The sequence below is a fragment of the Apis mellifera genome, linkage group LG14, assembly GCF_003254395.2.
Source record: "Apis mellifera strain DH4 linkage group LG14, Amel_HAv3.1, whole genome shotgun sequence".
Classification (NCBI taxonomy): Eukaryota; Metazoa; Arthropoda; class Insecta; order Hymenoptera; family Apidae; genus Apis; species Apis mellifera.
Window position 1 is genome coordinate 5,573,618 of NC_037651.1, and position 20,144 is coordinate 5,593,761.

The window sequence follows — 20,144 nt, forward strand, 5'->3', positions numbered from 1 at the left end:
TTTTATCTCTGAACTCGGTTCAATATTAAATTCTATCCTTTTTTAATCGCGTCTCCTTCACAGGTGAGGGTGCATTGATTTATCTCTATTTAGATCGTTCTATTAGCAATAGAAGGATACGGCTGGGAGGGGACGTTGAAAGCCGTGCAAAATAGAATGGTAACGTATGAACTCGGAATACTAATTACAAAGCTGTCAAGAACCATGATTCACGTTAAATGAGTCGAATAAGGATTAATGTAGATGCCCGAATCAATCTCTGTCTCGTGCTCGATTGTGTTCCGATTTCATCGTGACTGGACTAATATAAACGCATTAATATTATTATTCTCGAGATTGCGTGACTCAAACTGCGAATACAAAAAGAAAAAAAGAATCAATTTTAATATTTTAAATATAATAAAAAATGAAAGTATTCAACGATATTCAAAATAGTCACTTTCTTAACAACTAGTTTCTTTCTAGTAATATTTCTAATCAGATTCAACCTTTTCATATTTCTTTGGAATAATAAATAAATTCCTTTTCGCGAATTGACGTAACGCAAATCGATACATATATATAAAATATTAAAATTAACTTGGGAGCGAGATTCGTATCGAGTAGAAAATCTGGTTTGGATCGAAACGAAAGGAAACGAAAAGGAAACGGAATCACTTACTTGGCGGTCACCCGTCAAATGCGCCAATTCCACCATTTCCGCCCCGAACTGGCTGAAAGCCTTGACGAATTCGGTGAAGTTGGAAACGCTTTCGAGGCGGCCGAGGCTACGGGCGACCTTCTTCTTCGCGAGGAGGAGCTGCTTCACCACGACGATATCGGCCAGGAGGAGGACCTTGGTCACGGAGCCGAGGAGGCATCTCGCGGCCCTCACCACGGAGCCTCGGTCAGCTAGGCTGTCCTCCGTCGCGCACTCGCATAATTTTTCGATCGCCGAGCCTGCAACAGCATTATTTTCCAACCATCATCCTTCGATTCCCACGAAATGAGAGGTATGCAAGATTCGTTGCTTACGATTTAATCAATAATTAATTTCAATTTCGGGGGCGAAAATTTCCGAATTTATTTCGTGGATGGAAAGGTGTGCGATGGGGTGTAAAGTTAAGGGGGATTAACATGCCCTCCGGATATTATATACGTTGTATGCAAATGGATGCGCACGCACACGTTCCGATCCCTTTGGACGTCTCTGCATCTCGCCGCCAATATCATCGCCAATCGAATTTCCTTTCATCCCACGCGTATGAATATTTATCATCTTGTGGAACGCGTTCAACGTGTAACGCGAAGAATATTGATTACATTTTTCTTGCCCGCCCCCTCTTTTCACTTTTAAAGAACATCGTTCCTTTCTCTAATTAAAAAGTGAATTGAATTCTTTAATTCCCTGAAATTTTTCTCTCTTTCTTTCTACGTTCATCTTGTCGCGTTATTACATATGTTTTAATACGTTGTAAATTATTGAATGGTTCGATGGATTTTTCGAAACGAAATTTCTTTGGAATTGGAAATTTACAATCATTTGTTATTATTTTATAAACATTCGTAGAAGAATAAAAAGTGCATACGCGTTGGTTTTCTTTTTCTCGAAACTTAATAAACTCGGATAACGGTTGATAAATATTGCATGAGATAGTCTTGTATGGCAAAATGCATACCTCCTGTTTATATTGGTACACGTTTTTTCAGCTTTACATATATGTGTACCCAGGATGGATATTTTAACTTCTATTTTTTAGCATTCCGTAATATACACAGGATAGAATAAAGTGGATACACAGGTGTTCCACCATAATTGCACGTCTGTTCCATGCTTATAAGCAATTTCCACTACGACTAACTATACGAAACTCCGTTCTTCCTTATTATTCCTTTGTTTTTTGTTAATTTGTTTCCGTTACGATTTGTCAAATGAGATTTCTTTGGAAGAAATTTCTCTTGGAAACTTTGTTGAAGAATATCCCTTCGGTTCTTTCAATATTTTTCATCGGGAAACTAATAGCAGAGATCTTTTTTAAATTGAAAGAAAATCGATATCCTCGAGTCATTCCTTAATTCTTTATCGAATTTTTACAGTCAAAACTTTGTAATATATGCAATTAGACAATTTTTCCACTATTGAAAAAATTAAAGTTTACTGATTTTGATATTTTATTTCATTAAATAAAATATCAAGGAACGCAATCATTTTTTGCATTTGAACTTTACTTTTTTCTATGCTACAAAAATTATCAGAAATAATTTTCAACATCAATTCGTATATAAGTTATAATTTAAAAAGTTCGATATTTTCAGGAATAATTCAACTCGCATATTGTTGCAACATCCTTTAAATTCTTCAAATTTTTCTATCAAAAAATTAGTTTTTGCCGATATTTTCCAAATTATGGCAAGAATTAATAAAATTTACACACTCGTTAATTCTCGAATATATAAAAATCAGAAGTCCGATTCGTTTTGGTCGAAATCTAGTGAACGCGTTTCTATCATATAATCTTTCTCTTTGAACCTGTGCATTTATGAATACACGAATCGATCAATCGCACAATTTAACCGGCTATAAAATTTACAAACGTCTTTTTAATCATCCGTCAAACGCGTTTTTGTCACGTTTATCATACTATTTTTCTTTCCTTTTCGCAAACGTGACTTAATTTTTCCCCTCGCGAGATTTTCTCGATATTCTCTTTTCTTCCGCGCTTTTTAATTAATCCAATAAAAATACTAGACAGCAAATTTATGATCGTTAAACCGTTTTGTTTCGATATCGACTTTGTTATTTCGGATCGGAAAATCATAATTTTCCTCTTTGAAGCTAAGGTTTAGGGAAAATTCTTCATTCCGACATTAAAGCTTTTATTGTTAGTTTTCTTTTTTCAAGTTATATATTCTACGAATTCGGATTTGTTATATTCAAGTTTTGGCTGTAAATAAAATTCGTTTTTATAGGAAAACAGAATGCCGTAAATCCTTTGATTTTTATCTTCGATGTAACCTCGATTTAGAAAGACGAGGAATTTTTAGATCCAAAATTTATGTTTTCGAATTTTTATAGATATAGATTTTACTTCAAGGTAAAATAAAGCTCAGAACGTAGAATTCGAATGAGAAAAAAGTTCGTATCGTTCTTCATTTCAGAGAGTCGACATATAAATATATTTGTATAATCAGTTTATGTAACTTTTCGTATTTTCGAATTTTAAAAAAAATTTGGAAAAATATCATTATTATATTTCAGAGTATCAACGCGTATAAATATATATTTATACTACATGCAAGTTCCTCATGAATATTCTCTTCGATGTTTACTATACTCTAAATCACAAACTCTCTAAAACTTCTCCTACGAGCTTGTTCCACTTTTGCCGAATAATTTGTCGATTAATATTTTATTCCACTTTATATTATTCACTCTCCTCTCGACCAACATATTTTAATAAATAAAATTCGTATCTCTTGTGTTGTGGCAAGAGTAGAAATTCGTGAGAAAAAAAATTTGTATCGACAATTGTCGGAAGAATTTTGACACTTTTATCATTCCGCCTGGAAATGAGAGCGCGGGGAACGTTATTTACGAGCTCGTCTCGGTTCGGTATTACTTATTGGAAAGTTTGTACGCGCGGACGTACAAGTTGATACTCCCGTAAATTTTCACGTCTAGTCAATGCCGACAAAAATAAAGTTTCAAGATGTGTGCTGGTTCATTGGTGAAGGGAACAGGAAGCCACAGGCGCGGCGAAACTTTCATGGAAGGGATGAGGTATAAAATTTATAATAGAATTTGCCACCGTATCACGGTGGTTACTTATTTTCATTAACATCCATATTACGGTTCACGTTGTTTATAATATTAATTTCGCGACCTTTCTTTCAACCATATATCATCTTAATTTTATCTTACATTCTTAATTTTCTTATGTAATTTTCTTACATAACGCGAGTTGATGATATATTTGTATTACGTTGCCGCGTAAAATATTTTTTTTCCTCCAACCAGTCGATCGTTCATCGATATTCTTTCGCTTTATATAAAAATTATCGTTCCATGATTTTGTAAAAGCTGAGCAGAAATTTTTAGAAATTATTTTTCTACGAATTTTGACAAATCGAAAGGATGAACAAGAGAGAGAATTTTCTTTTTTTATCTGACGCGATATCGTATCGATAGCCACGCGTAAAGATCGGATTATAATAAATGTCGAAGATGTTTAACGAAGCGTAACCAGATAACGTAACCAGTTTTTGTATTCAACTATTTCACCCAACACTCCACGCAAGCAGCAAACGAAAGACTAGAAAGACTAGATAAGATCCTGGATAGGATAATTAAATTATCCTCTTCGATCGATATAGAAATCGATTTAAAAAATTTTTTATTAATATTCTTAAAATTTCTACAATAATTCTTCGTTTAATTGCTGATAGAATTTTAATATGTTATAGAATTTTGATAGATTTCTAAAGAGAGCAGATAAAGAACAAATAAAGTGAAACACTTTCTATCTCTCTCACACTATACTCTTCCCTATCCGTCTCTCTTCATCCAAATTCAAGTAAATAAGCTTGAACTCTTTATTTCTCTGATTCTTATTATTTGTCCTCGTTTCTGGAATCATTGATTCTAAAAAAAACGTGTCCTGAGAATGCATTTACACTACTCTACATACAGTTTCACTCGAATAGTGGTAACCTAGTAGAGGAGGTTCGGTGTAATGTGATCAGTTCAGCTGCCTTGATAGAGAAACCTTACGATGCTTTATGCAGATCGAGAATCAAGTACGCCATGCAATCCCCCTTGACCCAATTTAACAATCGCACAAGTGCATTGCATTGCATTGCATCCTGATTCGATAACGTGCGTACTATTTTTCTCTCTCTCTTTCTCTCTCTGTGACGCGAACAACCGAATTGTTCAACGAAAGCGAAAGCAACTCGAGTAACGATTCGACTCTTTCGAAGTGTCATCAAACGTCATCCTGTTATTCTTCGAGTATTTCGAAAGTTCTCTTCTTATTTTTCTCCCTTTTGTTTTCTTGATCAATATCAGGTTTAATTCGATACAATACTATTTTTATAGGGAAATCCTTGTCCACTTTTCCTCGACAAATTTTTAGATGAAAGTTTTTAAATTTCTGGAAAAGAATACGAACTTCTTTCTTTTCTAATTAATCAATTCTTAAATTCTTAAATAACAATACGATGCGTGATATTGCATATCAAACGTCATCCTGTTATTCTTCGAGTATTTCGAAAGTTCTCTTCTTATTTTCCTCCCTTTTGTTTTCTTGATCAATTTAATTCGATATAATCCTATTTTTATAGGGAAATTCTTGTCCACTTTTCCTCGACAAATTTTTAGATGAAAGTTTCTAGATTTCTAGAAAAAAATACGAACTTCTTTCCTTCTAATTAATCGATTCTTAAATAACAATACAATATGTGATATTGCACATCAAACGTCATCCTGTTATTCTTCGAGTATTTCGAAAATTCTCTTCTTATTTTCCTCCCTTTTGTTTTCTTGATCAATATCAGGCTTAATTCGATACAATCCTATTTTTATAGGGAAATCCTTGTCCACTTTTCCTTGACAAATTTTTAGATGAAAGAAAAGAATACGAAGTTCTTTCCTTCCTAATTAATTGATTCTTAAATAACAATATAATACGTGATGTTGCACATCATTAATCTCAAATTGATTTCAGGTACAATTGAGGAAAGTTGCAATTACAAGACTCGGACAATATTTTCTTTTTTTCATGATTAAAAGTAAGTGTAATTTCATATAATTTGATATCTTGAAAAAAGGAAAGATTGATTCGAATTATTTAAATTTTGTAGGAGCTACTTTCCTCGATGGACACATCGGCGACAATCTCGATTAATCGGATTAAACCGAGAAGAAATAAAGAATTCTCTTGGAGAGAGAAAGAGAGAAGCTCTTCGAAATACGGCGCGTAATCGAGGGAGGAGAAGAGCAATCGCATCGAAGCTTAACGATAATCGAAAGCAATCCAAACATTCGTTACGTTGTTTTTCTGCAAGAAAATTGCGCGAAGGAAGGGAGCGGTAACGATGTTTAGTTTAGGAAAGTAGTATTATTTTTCACGATTAAATCGTTTGCTGCAGATATTTAACTCGAAATTTTTTCGAATTTCAGAAAGAATCGTATTAAGAATCTAACTAATTTCTCTTTAATAAATCTCAACATTTCGTTTAATTTGATCGATCGAATAAATTGTTTGATTAATTGTGAGATGATCCAAGTCCATTTGGATCTGATTGGATAAAACTGATAAATTTTGCCACAACGATTTCAACATTTTCTAATAAATTAGAAAGATACGAATATTCTCTAATCAATCTTCATTTCAAGTATTATTTCAAGAGGATAGAAAAAACGAGCTTACATTTCGATAACAAACAATCAGTTATGAATCTATATGAAAAATGAAAAATGGAAACGAAAAAATTTGTACTTGCTTGAACTTTAATCTCCATTTATAATAAACGTGCAGAGGCAAGATCCTCTGTTTTACAGCGAAACAATCCACAGTTCGATCACAGTATTTTTACAAATTGGAAATAATTCCAGTGGTTATTTGTACATATATATATATACATTGGACGGAATTGGATCATCCTCCCTATACAGTTTCTCATGTAAATTCGAGAGCAGAGGATTACAGATATCGCCGCACCGCAATATAGGCGCATTGCGTATAACCCAGTTCACCGATTGGTAGTTCGGCACCATTGATCCTTTGTCGTGACAATGGGCACAGATAAATCAACGAATCTATCCATGGTCCATTTCTAAGGATCCATAAACGGTAATAAATCAAGCGCTGGTGGTGAGAACTTGATGGATCTACATGAACTGATCGATATCGAAGCAACGATTCCGATCAATGTATTCTCGCGATCAAAATCTTCTAAAAGAAGATATTATAAATTATTATTTTGCCGAAGATTTAGATTTAAAAATTCGAGATATCATTTCTTTTCCACGTGTGATCTCGATGCTGAATTTAAATTAAAAATGGAAAAACTTACAAGATCATCAAAATAAAAAAAATACATTATAATAAGAAGACAATTGAAATTGACATTTTCAGTGATCGAAGAGATTCCTCGAAAATGGAGGGCATCGATACAAATTTATTCCTTCGATTCGATCGAATGCAAATGAAATTTCACGATAAATTTTCGAGCCACGTAATCATGGATGAATCCAGCGTCGACGCAACGTCGACGGGGCAATTATTCGAACGAAACGAATCGCGCGAATCTATTCCCCGATATTCGTTTCACCAATATTATCAAACGGCGCGTTAAAGTTGGAAAATCGACGAAATTCTCGGGCGCGCGTGAAAAATGAACCCTTCCCCAGAGGGAATTATCTATCGACGTGAAATATGCCAACGACGTTCCTTCCGCAAATTCTGATTAATCCTTGGGGACTGTGCGTCACGCGTGTCGCAATATGAAACGGCTGCCAATAGAGCAACGTGGCAAACACGTGGCACAGATATCAAACGATTCAAGTTCGACTTGGATTCGTCTTAAAATGAACGTTTCTCGGAAAACAAGAGTCGTTGGATCTTTTTTTTTTCCTTTTCGAAAAATCTGATTTTAATGAAAATTCGTATATCGTCCACAGTGCATTGATTATCGTAATTTCAATTGGAAATAATATTTGTAGAAAAGAGTTCGAGATTTGAAGAATTGTTTCAGAATTTAAAATTTTAAGCTCTGTCTCGAAAATATTGAAAATTCTTTTGAAGATATAAGTTGTTAAGATGAAGATGCATGGATGCTTTTGATAATCGATTATAGTATAGATAAATTAGAGGAAATGAGGATTATATAAATAATATTCCAGTGAAAGATGAAAATGGTGAAAAATCGTAGAAATGTAGCGTATAATAGATATGAGAGAAAACAATGCACCCGGCCTGATTCTTCGTCTTTAGAAAATGCTTGTTGGAGGTTAATAAATGTTTTGCACGTTGGCTTGACCCGATCTTAAAAGGTAGCCCGGATAAAAATAGCATAGAGTGCCGTCTATCGTAAGGGTACACTGTCTGTGGAAGAAGTTACCGTTTCTTGTTGATCGATGCGGTTATTAGTGGACGACGACAGAGAAAGACAAAAAAGAAAAAAAAAGGAAAAACTGGAGCTTCCAAATCGTGTCACGATTTTCGATCCTTCTTCGATCGATATCCTTAATTGACGAACAAATCGAGAAGAATAAACTGAAGGAAAAAATTTAATCGAGACGAAATTTAATTCGTAAAGAAGTTGCTAAAATTTGTCAAGTCTTAAGTGTGGATCAACGACGTAATTATAATTTTTAATTATTAATAATTCGTCTTTAATAATCATTTTTTTTATCCAAATCTCCAGGATTAACCTCGATGCATTTCTGAATTAATAATTGCAATAATTTGTAGACATTCTGAAAGAAAGAAACGTAATTTAACTTCCAATACTTTCTGAACAACTTTGATTCATTTGTATATTTTACATAAAATTATTTGTTTGCAAAATTGCGATCTAATAATTGTCAGATTAAAGCTTTGAGAAAAGAAAAAGAAAGAAGAAGTGGAAAAAATGATAACTAAAAATGACAAAGAACGTGAGATCCACGAGTAATAAAATTAAAAAAAGAATAATTGATGAATTTGAATAAAAGATATAAATATAAGATAATATTATAAGATGGCTTGATTCCGAAACTTATGCATATTGCTCGCAACGATATATCGCTTGGCATTCCGCCACTTTCTCGACCCGTGTTGCTCTGCCTTACTTCCCTTCCACTCTTTTTCCGGGGCTCATCTTTGTCCGCAAAGCACTCCAAGACTACGAAACATTTGAAACCGTTCCGTTTTCATGGAAGCAAAGTCTGCAATTGGAGGTTAAACTGCCTTCACGCTCGCTTATATGCTCGTTCTTCTTCCACGTTACAATTCAATTTCACCAACAAAGAAACTCCTTTCTCTCTTCTCCTTTTTTCTTTTTTTTTTTTTTGTGTAGAAAATCTCGATCGATGATTTTAATGGAGAAATTACGTTCTCTAAGCTGAAACTTAATCGAGCATATCCGTAAACTAATTTATCTTTCAATGTTCAGTTTCTTTAAAAATTGCTCAGCGATTCCACCGAGTGATAATATTGTAAATATAAATATACAGCTGTAATATCAAATGGATTAAGAGGGATAATCTCGAAATACGATACGAATCGAATGGTTATCCACCCTTGTGACACCTTCGAAGTGTGATGATTCCAATTATTAAGCGCTCGATCCTGTATTATTCGAGGCCGTTGCATTTTCATGAGATAGGGCGCTCGTTAAATTCGCGAAATATTAATCGATTCAGGAGAAAAACAAGAAATAAAGAGATTCTATGGAAATCGGTCTCGATTTGAATGGAACGAGCCGTTTAAATCTTCTCTCGTTCCGTCTTCTCTTCAAACATTTCTCCTTGTTTTTCTATTCTTCTCTTCTCTTCTCTTCTCTCTCTTTCTCTCACACCCTTTGTCCTCTTAACTAACATCGTCCAAACCTCTTGACTTTCGACCTCGTACTACATTTTCCCGTGTTACTCTCGTTTATTCGATACTATCTGTTCATTGTTCCACGCCAGATCTGAATTTCAGACCGGGTTTTCAGAGAGTGGAACGGCAACACGCAAATATTTGTTCGGTTCGAGTTTTAAGAAGTGATTCGTAAGTATGTTTTTTTTTTCGAGAGGAAAAATTCGAATTTTTCTTTATCTGAAATCAACCTCGAGATTTTTATTATGATATTGCATGTACAACATATTCGTATAAGTTCATTAGAGATCGATTCCGCCTCGACGTTTAACAAGAAATAAAGATTACATGAAAAAATTTTCTTGCAATATAATCTGATCGATATTATTTTAAAAATCTTTCATTGCAGACAAATTTTATATTTCTTATTTAATTTAAAACTGACGAGCCACACACACACACACACACACACACACACACACACAGTGTTATTAAATCATATTGAGCATAGAAGGGAGGCAAAAGTCGTTACTCGAGATTTTATCCATGAAATTATTTCGTTATCCAGTTAGGATATCTGGGACAACGCGAGGAAATTTAGTTGGCCCCGTACAAAACTTATTCCCCTCCAGTTCACGCCACGATGTCAACCGTGAATACAGAGTATGTGTGTGTGTGTGTGTGTTGGGGAGGGCGTGAAGTGCAGGTCTCGAATTCATCGTGGAATTTTCGAGTCCGTGTATCGTAAATTATCGTCCGGCGGAGGGGGAGCAATCGTTCTTGCGGACGAAATCGCCGCAATTTCCTGCGGATCCGCGTCCAGACACCCCATCGTTCCCATTACCAGTCCCAATTAGCAATTAATCATGGCCTGATTGCCGTAGCGCCGCGTTTATCAAACGCGTATCTTCTTAACCATCGATCTGCCCCAAGTTTTTATTTTAATTAAATTATTCGCGAAGACGATTCTTTCTTTTTTTTTTTAAACCGGTTGATTGATTTTTCATCAATTTTCCTCGTGGTCGAACGAGGAATTTAATCCCAAAGAAAACTCGTTCGTTTCATTTCGATGTAATTTTCGTATACGAAATACGTGGATTATTTCAAGCAAAGAAAATTTATTATCTAAATGAAAGGGGAGATTGAATGGAAGATTTTTTAATTAATAGGACAAAGATCGAATGAGTAATTATTGAAATTTATCGATGGTGAAAAGTTGGAAGAAAAAAATTGGAATTACAAGAAAACGATTTGAAATAATGGAGAAGAAGATCAACCGCGTTTAAATCCGTCAAAATGAATTACTTTTACTGTTACTTGTTGTCGACAATACGATTTTCGGTACGACGAGAAAATACGTTTGAACGCATTCGCGGTCGAGTTGCTAATAAAATTATTCAATTTGGCATACGTTCATACGTTGAATAACGCCGTGTCATCGAGTTTGCCGAATGTTTCCGAACGTAAACTCGACAGTTTATTATTTTATCAAGAACAACAAAGTGGAGTCGATGCGGTTCATTCGCGTATTGGCTTGGATAAACTCGATTAAACGGCGAATTATTCGAAACGCGATCGATAATTGATTCCCTGTAAAATGAATCTTTTTCTCTTTCGCATCGCGATTTAATAAAAATCGTGTCTCAATCGAATCGTATTTTTATAATCGTATCTGTTTATTTTATGCACGTGTAAGAAAATACGTTCAATTGGATCGAGCGAAATTGAGTCGAATGATCGGATAATGACTCGAAGATTTATTCGAATACGTGTCACGTCGTGAATTGAATTAATCCTTTATGATATCATTTATGAGATTAGGATTACATTCAGAATGGAGTTAACGTGTGATAAGGATCGTTCATTAGCAGTATTATTTGGCATTTACAAATTTGAATAATTTCGAAATAAAGCTTGTTTAATTTCTTCCATCTTTGAATCGATTATTTTAAATCATGAGTATTTTGAATATTTTATTTGGTAAAAAAAAAAGTAAATAAATATGTTTCCTTTTTTTATTTTTTTTTAATTTAGAAGAGAAATATTATCAATAATTGTAATAATGACGATATTTAATGATATACCAACACCAAGAAAAATAATGGCATAAGTATTGATACGTAATTGAACTTCGAATAAAGATAAGCAATAATATTATAAATGATAATATCAGTTGGAAAAGCATGGAAGTAAAGCTCACGATGAATCGTGTAATGGCGTAATAACGTAATAAGAACGAGTAAAAATATAGGTCAGAGTAAAGTGAGTTGTTTGTTTCGAGTACTCTCTTCGAGGGTACTTTGCAAGGAAAACTTTTGGATTCTGAAAAACGTGGAGGGGAAAAAAAAAAAAATATCGACAAATATCTGGAATAATCTTGATCTATGTAATAAGATGATTTTAAGCAATCTTTTCTCTTTGAGTTTAATAACTCTGTTTAGATTAGTATATTTTGCATCAATGCTTCTTTCCAATGCTTTGAAAGTTGATCTTTATAATCGTCAAGCTTTATTTAGTGCACAATTACATCGTCGTTAAACAATCTATCTGAAATAATTTTCAATTCTTGAATAATAAATTAGAAAAACTAGAATATAAACAGATAGATTTTAAAAAATTTTTTAAAGGCAGAGAATAGTAATCTTAAAATTAGTGATTCTAAATTTTCGACAGATAATAATACCAGCAAGATATATTTCTATTAATAAGTTAAAATGACGCAAAATTAATTCACCAGAAAACGTAGAGAAAAGAATTTTAATTAAAAGAAAAAGAAAAAAAAAACAATTAAAATAGAGAAATTATTACATCCTAATATATTTACATGTAATTTATCGACTAATACTTTTACACTTTTAGGCAAATAACTTTGCACTACTTTGCAAACTAACTTTCTCGAAAATATATAAGAGTCGTGCATTTCTTAAGAATCCTCTTTCGCTTTAATTAATCGTGAAAAAAAAAAAGGAGAAAAACGATTAGCCAGAAATGGAACATTTTTCGGTTGTTTTTCATCCGAAGAAGACATTGCTCAAGGCTCCACTTGAGACAGCGAAAAATCTTTCAAGGACCAAGTTGGAATATGGGTCATCGCGTACCACCGGCCATTTCGAGATGTGTATATATAAATATATATATATATGTATATATATTTTTTTTCACACAACGTGGAAGAAATGAAAAAAAAAAAAAAGAAAGAAAGAAAACGCGACTTCAACGCGAGAAATATATGATTTATCACGATGGATTATATTTCAAAACGAAATTTATTCGAAACGAAACAAAGGACACGATCACTCGAGTTTATTCGAGTTTTTTTTTTTTTTCTCGATGTTACCACCGGGGAACATTCAACGTGGCAAATGTTCCCTTTTCCACGCGAAACATATCCGTGTTTGAATTTAACATCGTGTCGCTGGTACTTGGAATCGGAAATTTTTTTAAATCCCCAGAAATATTCTTTTTTTTTTTTTTTTGCCTGATGAAAATCCTGGTTTTTTTTTTCCTTCATCCGCGGAGATTTTCATTAAACAATTCATTTGCGATGGATATTGTCGGCCAAATGGAATTGGAATTGTTTTTCAGTTTATACGTTTATTTCTTTCGCTGATTTTTCTTTCGTTAATTCGATTGTTAGTTGTAAAAAAAAAAGGAAAAAGAACAGATACATTTGGTGTGATTTTCGAAGAATTTTATTTGCTAATTTTTTAATCGTTTGATTAATAAAATGAGCAAAAAATAATTGGATAAATATTTCATTTTTAAAATTCAATATTTAAAGAAATTTACACGTGAACGTTAAAAAACGAGGATATTTAAACGGGCAATATTTAAATTCCGATTCAAAATTTCCATTTCCAGCACGAAACACAATTAATGAAAATCGTTTTCCTTGATTTTTAACGTTTTGTTTCTCTTGTTTCCAAGGTTTCGAAAGTTGTCGAATCGAAGAAAATTGCGCGGAAGCATTATATATACATCGTCGAACAATTCACAATTTCAATTTCCAATTTGGATTTCAATAATAATAATAATACTTACACCATCTTCCTAAAATAATCCCTAAGCTAAATCTTCGTTTCTCCGAAAATTTTACGCGCGAAACAACTCGAAAACGATTGCAAACAATTCGAGTTTCAAAATTGGATTTCGATAACGTAACGTAATAATTCTGACTCCATCCAAAAATAAAAATTCTTCGTTCATTCCGAATCTAATTCTCTTCCCAGAAAAACTTTGCGCGTCGAGCACATCGATGCATCATCGAGCGATGCACGCGATCAAATTTTATCACCGTCGAATAAAATAGCCGGAGGGAAAAATTTTGGACCACGGTTTTTGCCCGGCCATTGTCATTGTCGTCCCGTGCGATTCGTATATAGGGGCTCGATGAATCAAACCGAGGAGGACAGATACGTTGCGAAGTGCTTTTCAGAGGATTGTTTCGCCCTAAGCGCGTACCACCGACCTCCCCCTCTTCCTCTTTCCCTTATTCTTACCACCCCGCTTCCCGCAAAGTTGCATACGAGAGTTTGCATTTATATCCTCTCGAAGCTTTCAGCCGGAGGCGTTCTCCTTCGTACGTATTATGTACGATCTGGGAGAAATGTTTTTGTTCAAACGCGATCCACGCGAGAATCGGGGAGGAAAGATCCTGAAGGATCACGGCGAAATCACGTCGACGATAATTGAAATTATGATAAATTCTTTTTAATGTTTTCTTTTTTTTTTTAAGGTTGAAGAAGATTTTTTTGTCTCTGAAGAAGATTGCAAAGGGTAATTTTGAAGCAACGTTTGATCTATGATGGGATTGAGGATCAAGAAAATTTAGAGAAAAGTTATCATTGAAGAAAATTGCGTGTGGATTATTTTGAAGTTGGAATGCTTGATTTATGATTAAGAATATTAAAACAAATATTTATTGTAAAGTTTGATTTATGAAAGGATTAAGAAAATTTAGAAAAAAAGTTATTATTGAAGAAAATTGTATTTATTATATTTATTGTATATATAAATAAAAATGTATTTATTGTATTTGATTTATGAAAGGATTAAGAAAATTTAGAAAAAAAGTTATCATTGAAGAAAATTGCGTGTGGATTATTTTGAAGTTGGAATGTTTGATCTATGATTAAGAATATTAAAACAAATATTTATTGTAAAGGATTATTATGAAAGGATTAAGAAAAAAAGTTATCATTGAAGAAAATTGCGTATGGATTATTTTGAAGTTGGAATGTTTGATCTATGATTAAGAATATTAAAACAAATATTTATTGTAAAGGATTATTATGAAAGGATTAAGAAAAAAAGTTATCATTGAAGAAAATTGCGTATGGATTATTTTGAAGTTGGAATGTTTGATTTATGATTAAGAATATTAAAACAAATATTTACTGTTTTTTTTTTTATTTAATATTTAATATTACTAATATTTTTGATTTATGAAAGGATTAAGAAAATTTAGAAAAAGAGTTATCATTGAAAAAAATTGTATTTATTGTATTTATTGTATATATAAATAAAAATGTATTTATTGTATTTGATTTATGAAAGGATTAAGAAAATTTAGAAAAAAAGTTATCATTGAAGAAAATTGTATTTATTGTATTTATTGTATATATAAATAAAAATGTATTTATTGTATTTGATTTATGAAAGGATTAAAAAAATTTAGAAAAAAAGTTATCATTGAAGAAAATTGTATGTGGATTATTTTGAAGTTGGAATATTTGATCTATGATTAAGAATATTAAAACAAATATTTACTGTAAAGTTTGATTTATGAAAGGATTAAGAAAATTTAGAAAAAAAAAAAGTTGTCATCGAAGATAATCGAGTGCAGCATTTTGGTATAAAGTTTGGTGTCCTCTTGTGAAGGATATCGATAAACTGGATGACTGATGATGCAATACGAGGAATAAAATCTACCAGTCAATATAGCGATAATCTTTGTACCATTTATAAAGTGGCAAACGTGGCAGTGGCGTAAAGTGCTCTCAAATTTTATCTCGAGGTCATAAAAGATTATAAATCAGTAAAGACTTTTCATTAATCTAAAGTGTTATTAAATTTTATCTCAAACTCGTAAAAATTATTTATCGCGGTTAAAGAGATTCGAAATAAAATATTATTAAAATCTGGAAAATCTGATTTTGTTGAAGAAATTATTAAAAAAATTTCCCAAGAAATAATTTTTATAATATAATAAAGAATATAATAAAGTTTTTTTCGAATCATAGTTCATAAAACTTCATAACGCGAGAAAAACGCGTTATTCATCACGTTTCATTCGTTTTATTACGTTGATTTATTTTTTATTATTTTTTTTTAAGGTTGTATCATCGATATCATGTGCAATTTTGTTCAATCGATAAAAAAGTTTCACCGAAAACAAACATTGGACAGAGAAAGAGAAAGAGAGAGAGGTATATGTATAAATTTTACTGAAAAAGTATCAGCTTCAATTATTAAGTTTAATTGTTGAATTTATAGTTACAATTTCAGATTCTCACGCGTTGTTTAGGCAAAACTTTTAGAGATTACAAATATTATCATCGTTACGATCTAATGTTTGCAAGTATTAAACTCAAAGTTTTAATGAGAGATGACACAAATGTCTGCTCCCTTTTGCATCCACGTAGCAAAATATATCTCTTTAGCAGGTTTCAATTTTACAAAAGTTGCGCAATCATTTTCACCTGCTCTTTGTTCCTCTAATATTTTTTATTCAACGACAACGACTTCAATAGCAATTTTGTGTTTGAATCGAATTTGTTGAAATATGTTTGAGATTTTAAAAATAAAGTTGAGTAAATTCAATTATCGAAAAGTTTAATCAATTGAGAAAGAACTTGTAATTTTTGAACTACAACGTTTATAGAATTGAAATCTGAAGAATCAGATATGAGAAAAAGATCCATTTTTGTCTCTCGTATATGTCGTCCTGGCATAGATACAAAATGGTACGCTTCGATGTCAAATGTCGAAGAGAAAAACGAAAAATTTGATAGCTTTCAAAATATACTAACCTTTTCAATCATAGTTCGCTACGGAGAAATAACTTGAAAAAACAAATTTGAAACTTTTCTCTCATAAAAAATTAAAAAAATCTCCTTTGAGACTGCGGATTTTCATCTAAATACGTTCAAACATAGTGAAAATAGATCATAACACGTAAAACATATATTAAATTATATCACAATAACGCATTACATCGATGCAAAGTTACAAACTTCAATGTGACAGAAAATGAAAGAAACGTGACAAGGAATTAAAAAATTTTGTCATAAAGATCCACTCAGGAAATAGAAAAAACTATGCTATTAAACCTTCTTTTTGTTTCATCTCAATGCACGGATACAAGGACTCAAAGTATCCTTAAGATAATGAAGGAATTATGAACAGAGTGACCTATTATATTATATATCTTTTCTCATGCGTATTATGCTTTTTTGCAGGAACACCGTCTGTCACTTGTCTGGAGTTTGGAATATGTCAGAATATGAGAGAAGATGCGAGCGAGAGATAGAAAACGATTAAAAAAATTACCCTTCTATTTAAACGATGATATCTCGGCAAGCGGAAGTCGTATCGAGATAAACGAAAAAGCGTTTTAAAGAGGAAGGTTCCGCGCTTCTAACGACGTTTCACTTGATGGCCGGAAGTTATCATCTTCAGAGTTGTAGCGGTTCAAAGTTTTCTCAATTTTAATAAACGGTTTAATGAATAAATTTATACGATACGATCTTTACACGATGATATTTCGGGAATCGAAAGTCATATTGAAATAAACGAGAGAGCATTTTAAAGGGGAAAGTTCCAACGCTTTTAATGATCGTTCGTTTCGTTGGCCGGATATCATTATTTTTGGAATTAAAGCGGTTTGAAGTTTTGGTAATTTTAATATGCTTTTAATCAAGTTTCGAGATGGATCGTTACATAACAATTGATATTTTAATCTGTTCGAAGATTTACAGTTCAATCGTTATTGTCAAGTAGTGTCATTAAACGATCGATTGTCAACTCGCTCGACAAAATTACTACAAATTTTCCAAAGTTGTTGGAAAGTATTATCGGAGGAGAAATGGATGGATCGACAGAGATTTTTCGAGATGGCGGGTTTCTATCAAAGATTTTATTTCCAGTAGAGCAGAACCGCTGTAGCCAGGTATTGATAGCAACTCTTAACTGTCAAGAGAGCAAGGCGAAGTCAAGCACGAGTAAAACTTGTTGGAAGTAACAATGAGTACATTTCTCTGAATGTCACCGTTGGCATGAATACCTGCTGAGAGATATCCTTTCAGCTTTTAGAAGCGACAACTCGTGACAAACGTCTTTATATCTTTCGAGCCGCTTTACAATCTTCGCACGGCTTTTTAGAACACCTCTATTTGCTTAACGATGTTTCTTTCTTCTTTCTTTTTTTCCCTTTTTTTTTTTTACAAAAATTTTCACGAACGACCAGTTAACCATTAGCCATTTCTCGTTTTCGAGAATTATATCGATACATCTTTCGATGTAAATTTTCAAAAGAGATATCTGCAAGATTTTCTAATTAATGTTGGAAAAAATAATATAAAAGGATTTATATCTTCAATTTTTCGATAATAAGAATGAAACATCGTGTTATAAATTTTATTAACATTTTACAACATCCTGGCAAAATCGATCGCGTTTACAAGAATGGAATGGAATAATTCCTCCGAATAATTCCTCTTTAATAAAACATGCTAGAGATAATTGAGGCACGATGAATCGTCTCGGTAAATCCCGTTGAACCCCGACAAATAGTTTGCATAATTTACAGTTGGAACAGAAGGTGAACTCACCAGCATCTCTCGCCCTCTTGCACGCCTGGTACATGTCGTCCCTGATCTCTGGATTTCCGTCCGCGATCGTTTCGCCAACGGTGACGAACCTCTCCACAGCCAGGTTCACCGCTTGCCCGACTCTGGCAACGGCACGGAGACTTCTGTCCGAACATAGCGGACGTTCTCTGTGCGACACTAACGTGGAAATCTGAAAGAAAGGGAGGAAACGAATTGAACATTTTTTGGAATATTAATTTTCCAGAGACTCGTTGAATCAGAGGTGAGTCTTTCTCGTAATAAATTCAATAATACATTATTTCGTGAAATTAAAATTGATTTTTAAATATTTCAGGTAGATCTTGATGATCTGAGATGATTTTCTTTGGTATTCAGTGGACATCTTTGAAGAAAAATATATTAATTCTGGGAATTAATTATTTTTTGATACGTGCAGTTTATTTAAATTGGTAGATATCGATCTTGGCATTAAATATCTTAGCAAATTTAAGAAAAATCTAAATTGTATGATATTAATGAGGATTAAATAAGGATAGATACGCGAGAAGAGTTGAAATACCAGAGAAAAGTTATTTTTATTCAATTACCACTACAACGTGGATGCAATGTGTGCAAGGTAAAGAGGAATAATTATGAGTCGGTAATTAAAAAATTAGAATTAACGTCAGTTCTTTCCAAAATTGGAGAAAATAAAAATCGAGCTTATTCCGAAACTAAGATTATAGAGATTTCAGAATGTTCCTATTTCTGGGAATTTTTTTTTTCTAATTTCATTCTTCCTCGAAAGAATTAACCTGTTAACTAGGTCGTTTAACACATAGAAAATCCTCTTGGCACGAGATTAAAAATTAATTTAGAGGAATTAATATTTGCAATTATCTACCATATTTTCTGTATCATAGAAATCTATCTTATTCAAATTAATTGTAAATCGAACAACTGGACTACTAAGATGCTCGTATAAATTCATATCTTCTATCTTCTAAAATAATAATAGAATAAATGAAAATTTATTATTTTTCTTAAACATTCATCTTGCACACGTTTACATTTTTCATTCAAATAAAAATTCTAATACATGGAATAAATATTACGTAGAAATTTTACAAATTCTATTTGCGTCCAAATAAAATAAGAATTTAAGTAAAAGAGTACAGCAACATGCTTTAGAAAAAAAGTAACACGTTCGTGCTTGGTCACATCGATAATTAATCGACAATAGTTCGATAATTATAATATAAATAAGCTTCGAGGTAACGCGAAGCGATTATCGAAAATTTTTCGAAGGGTATAAAAATGTAATAAAAAAAATTATATTCCATGGACTCGCGCGCTAACGAGAATAAAATTAGTGTATATAACAATCGGCTGGCTGTATTCCAGGTTACCATTCTAGCCGCGAATGAAACACCCATTTAAAAAGCAACTATTCATGCAGATTAACTCCGGTAAATTGGTTGAATTTCCACGAATACAATATATAGATTCCATACGTCACGTACAAAGGCTTGATATATTTTATAAGTGGAGTGGGATACGTAGCTAATTCAAGAAAAATTTATATCGATCATTTCACATGAAATATGAAATATTTCTTCATACGTAATTCTCGAAAATATTGGGAAAAGAATATTTTTCAGACAGAGAACTGATCACGTAAATCCTAAATAAATTATTAAATTATATTCAAATATAATTGATGATTAAAATTTGGATTATACTTTTTTTCAGTGGCCGATCTCAATAAAAAAAAGGAAAAGCATTTTGA

The 20,144-nt window shown here is 32.6% G+C and overlaps 1 protein-coding gene and 1 long non-coding RNA gene across 5 annotated transcripts in view; one reads left to right on the plus strand and one right to left on the minus strand.

The window, feature by feature from the left end:
* The window catches only part of LOC552017 (alpha-catulin), an 80,060-nt gene that overhangs the window by 23,256 nt on the left and 36,660 nt on the right, over positions 1–20,144 (minus strand). For all 4 annotated transcript variants that reach the window (XM_006562299.3, XM_006562296.3, XM_006562298.3 and 1 more), the window contains 2 exons: positions 18,377–18,566; positions 662–939 (listed from right to left, as the gene is read on the minus strand). In XM_006562299.3, coding sequence (XP_006562362.1) covers positions 662–939; positions 18,377–18,566 — 468 coding nt within the window. The remainder of the gene's footprint in view (positions 1–661; positions 940–18,376; positions 18,567–20,144) is intronic.
* LOC107965484 lies at positions 857–14,963 on the plus strand. Its single transcript, XR_001705483.2, has 4 exons — positions 857–992; positions 5,706–5,769; positions 5,842–8,343; positions 14,281–14,963. It is a non-coding gene; the product is annotated as an uncharacterized LOC107965484 (long non-coding RNA).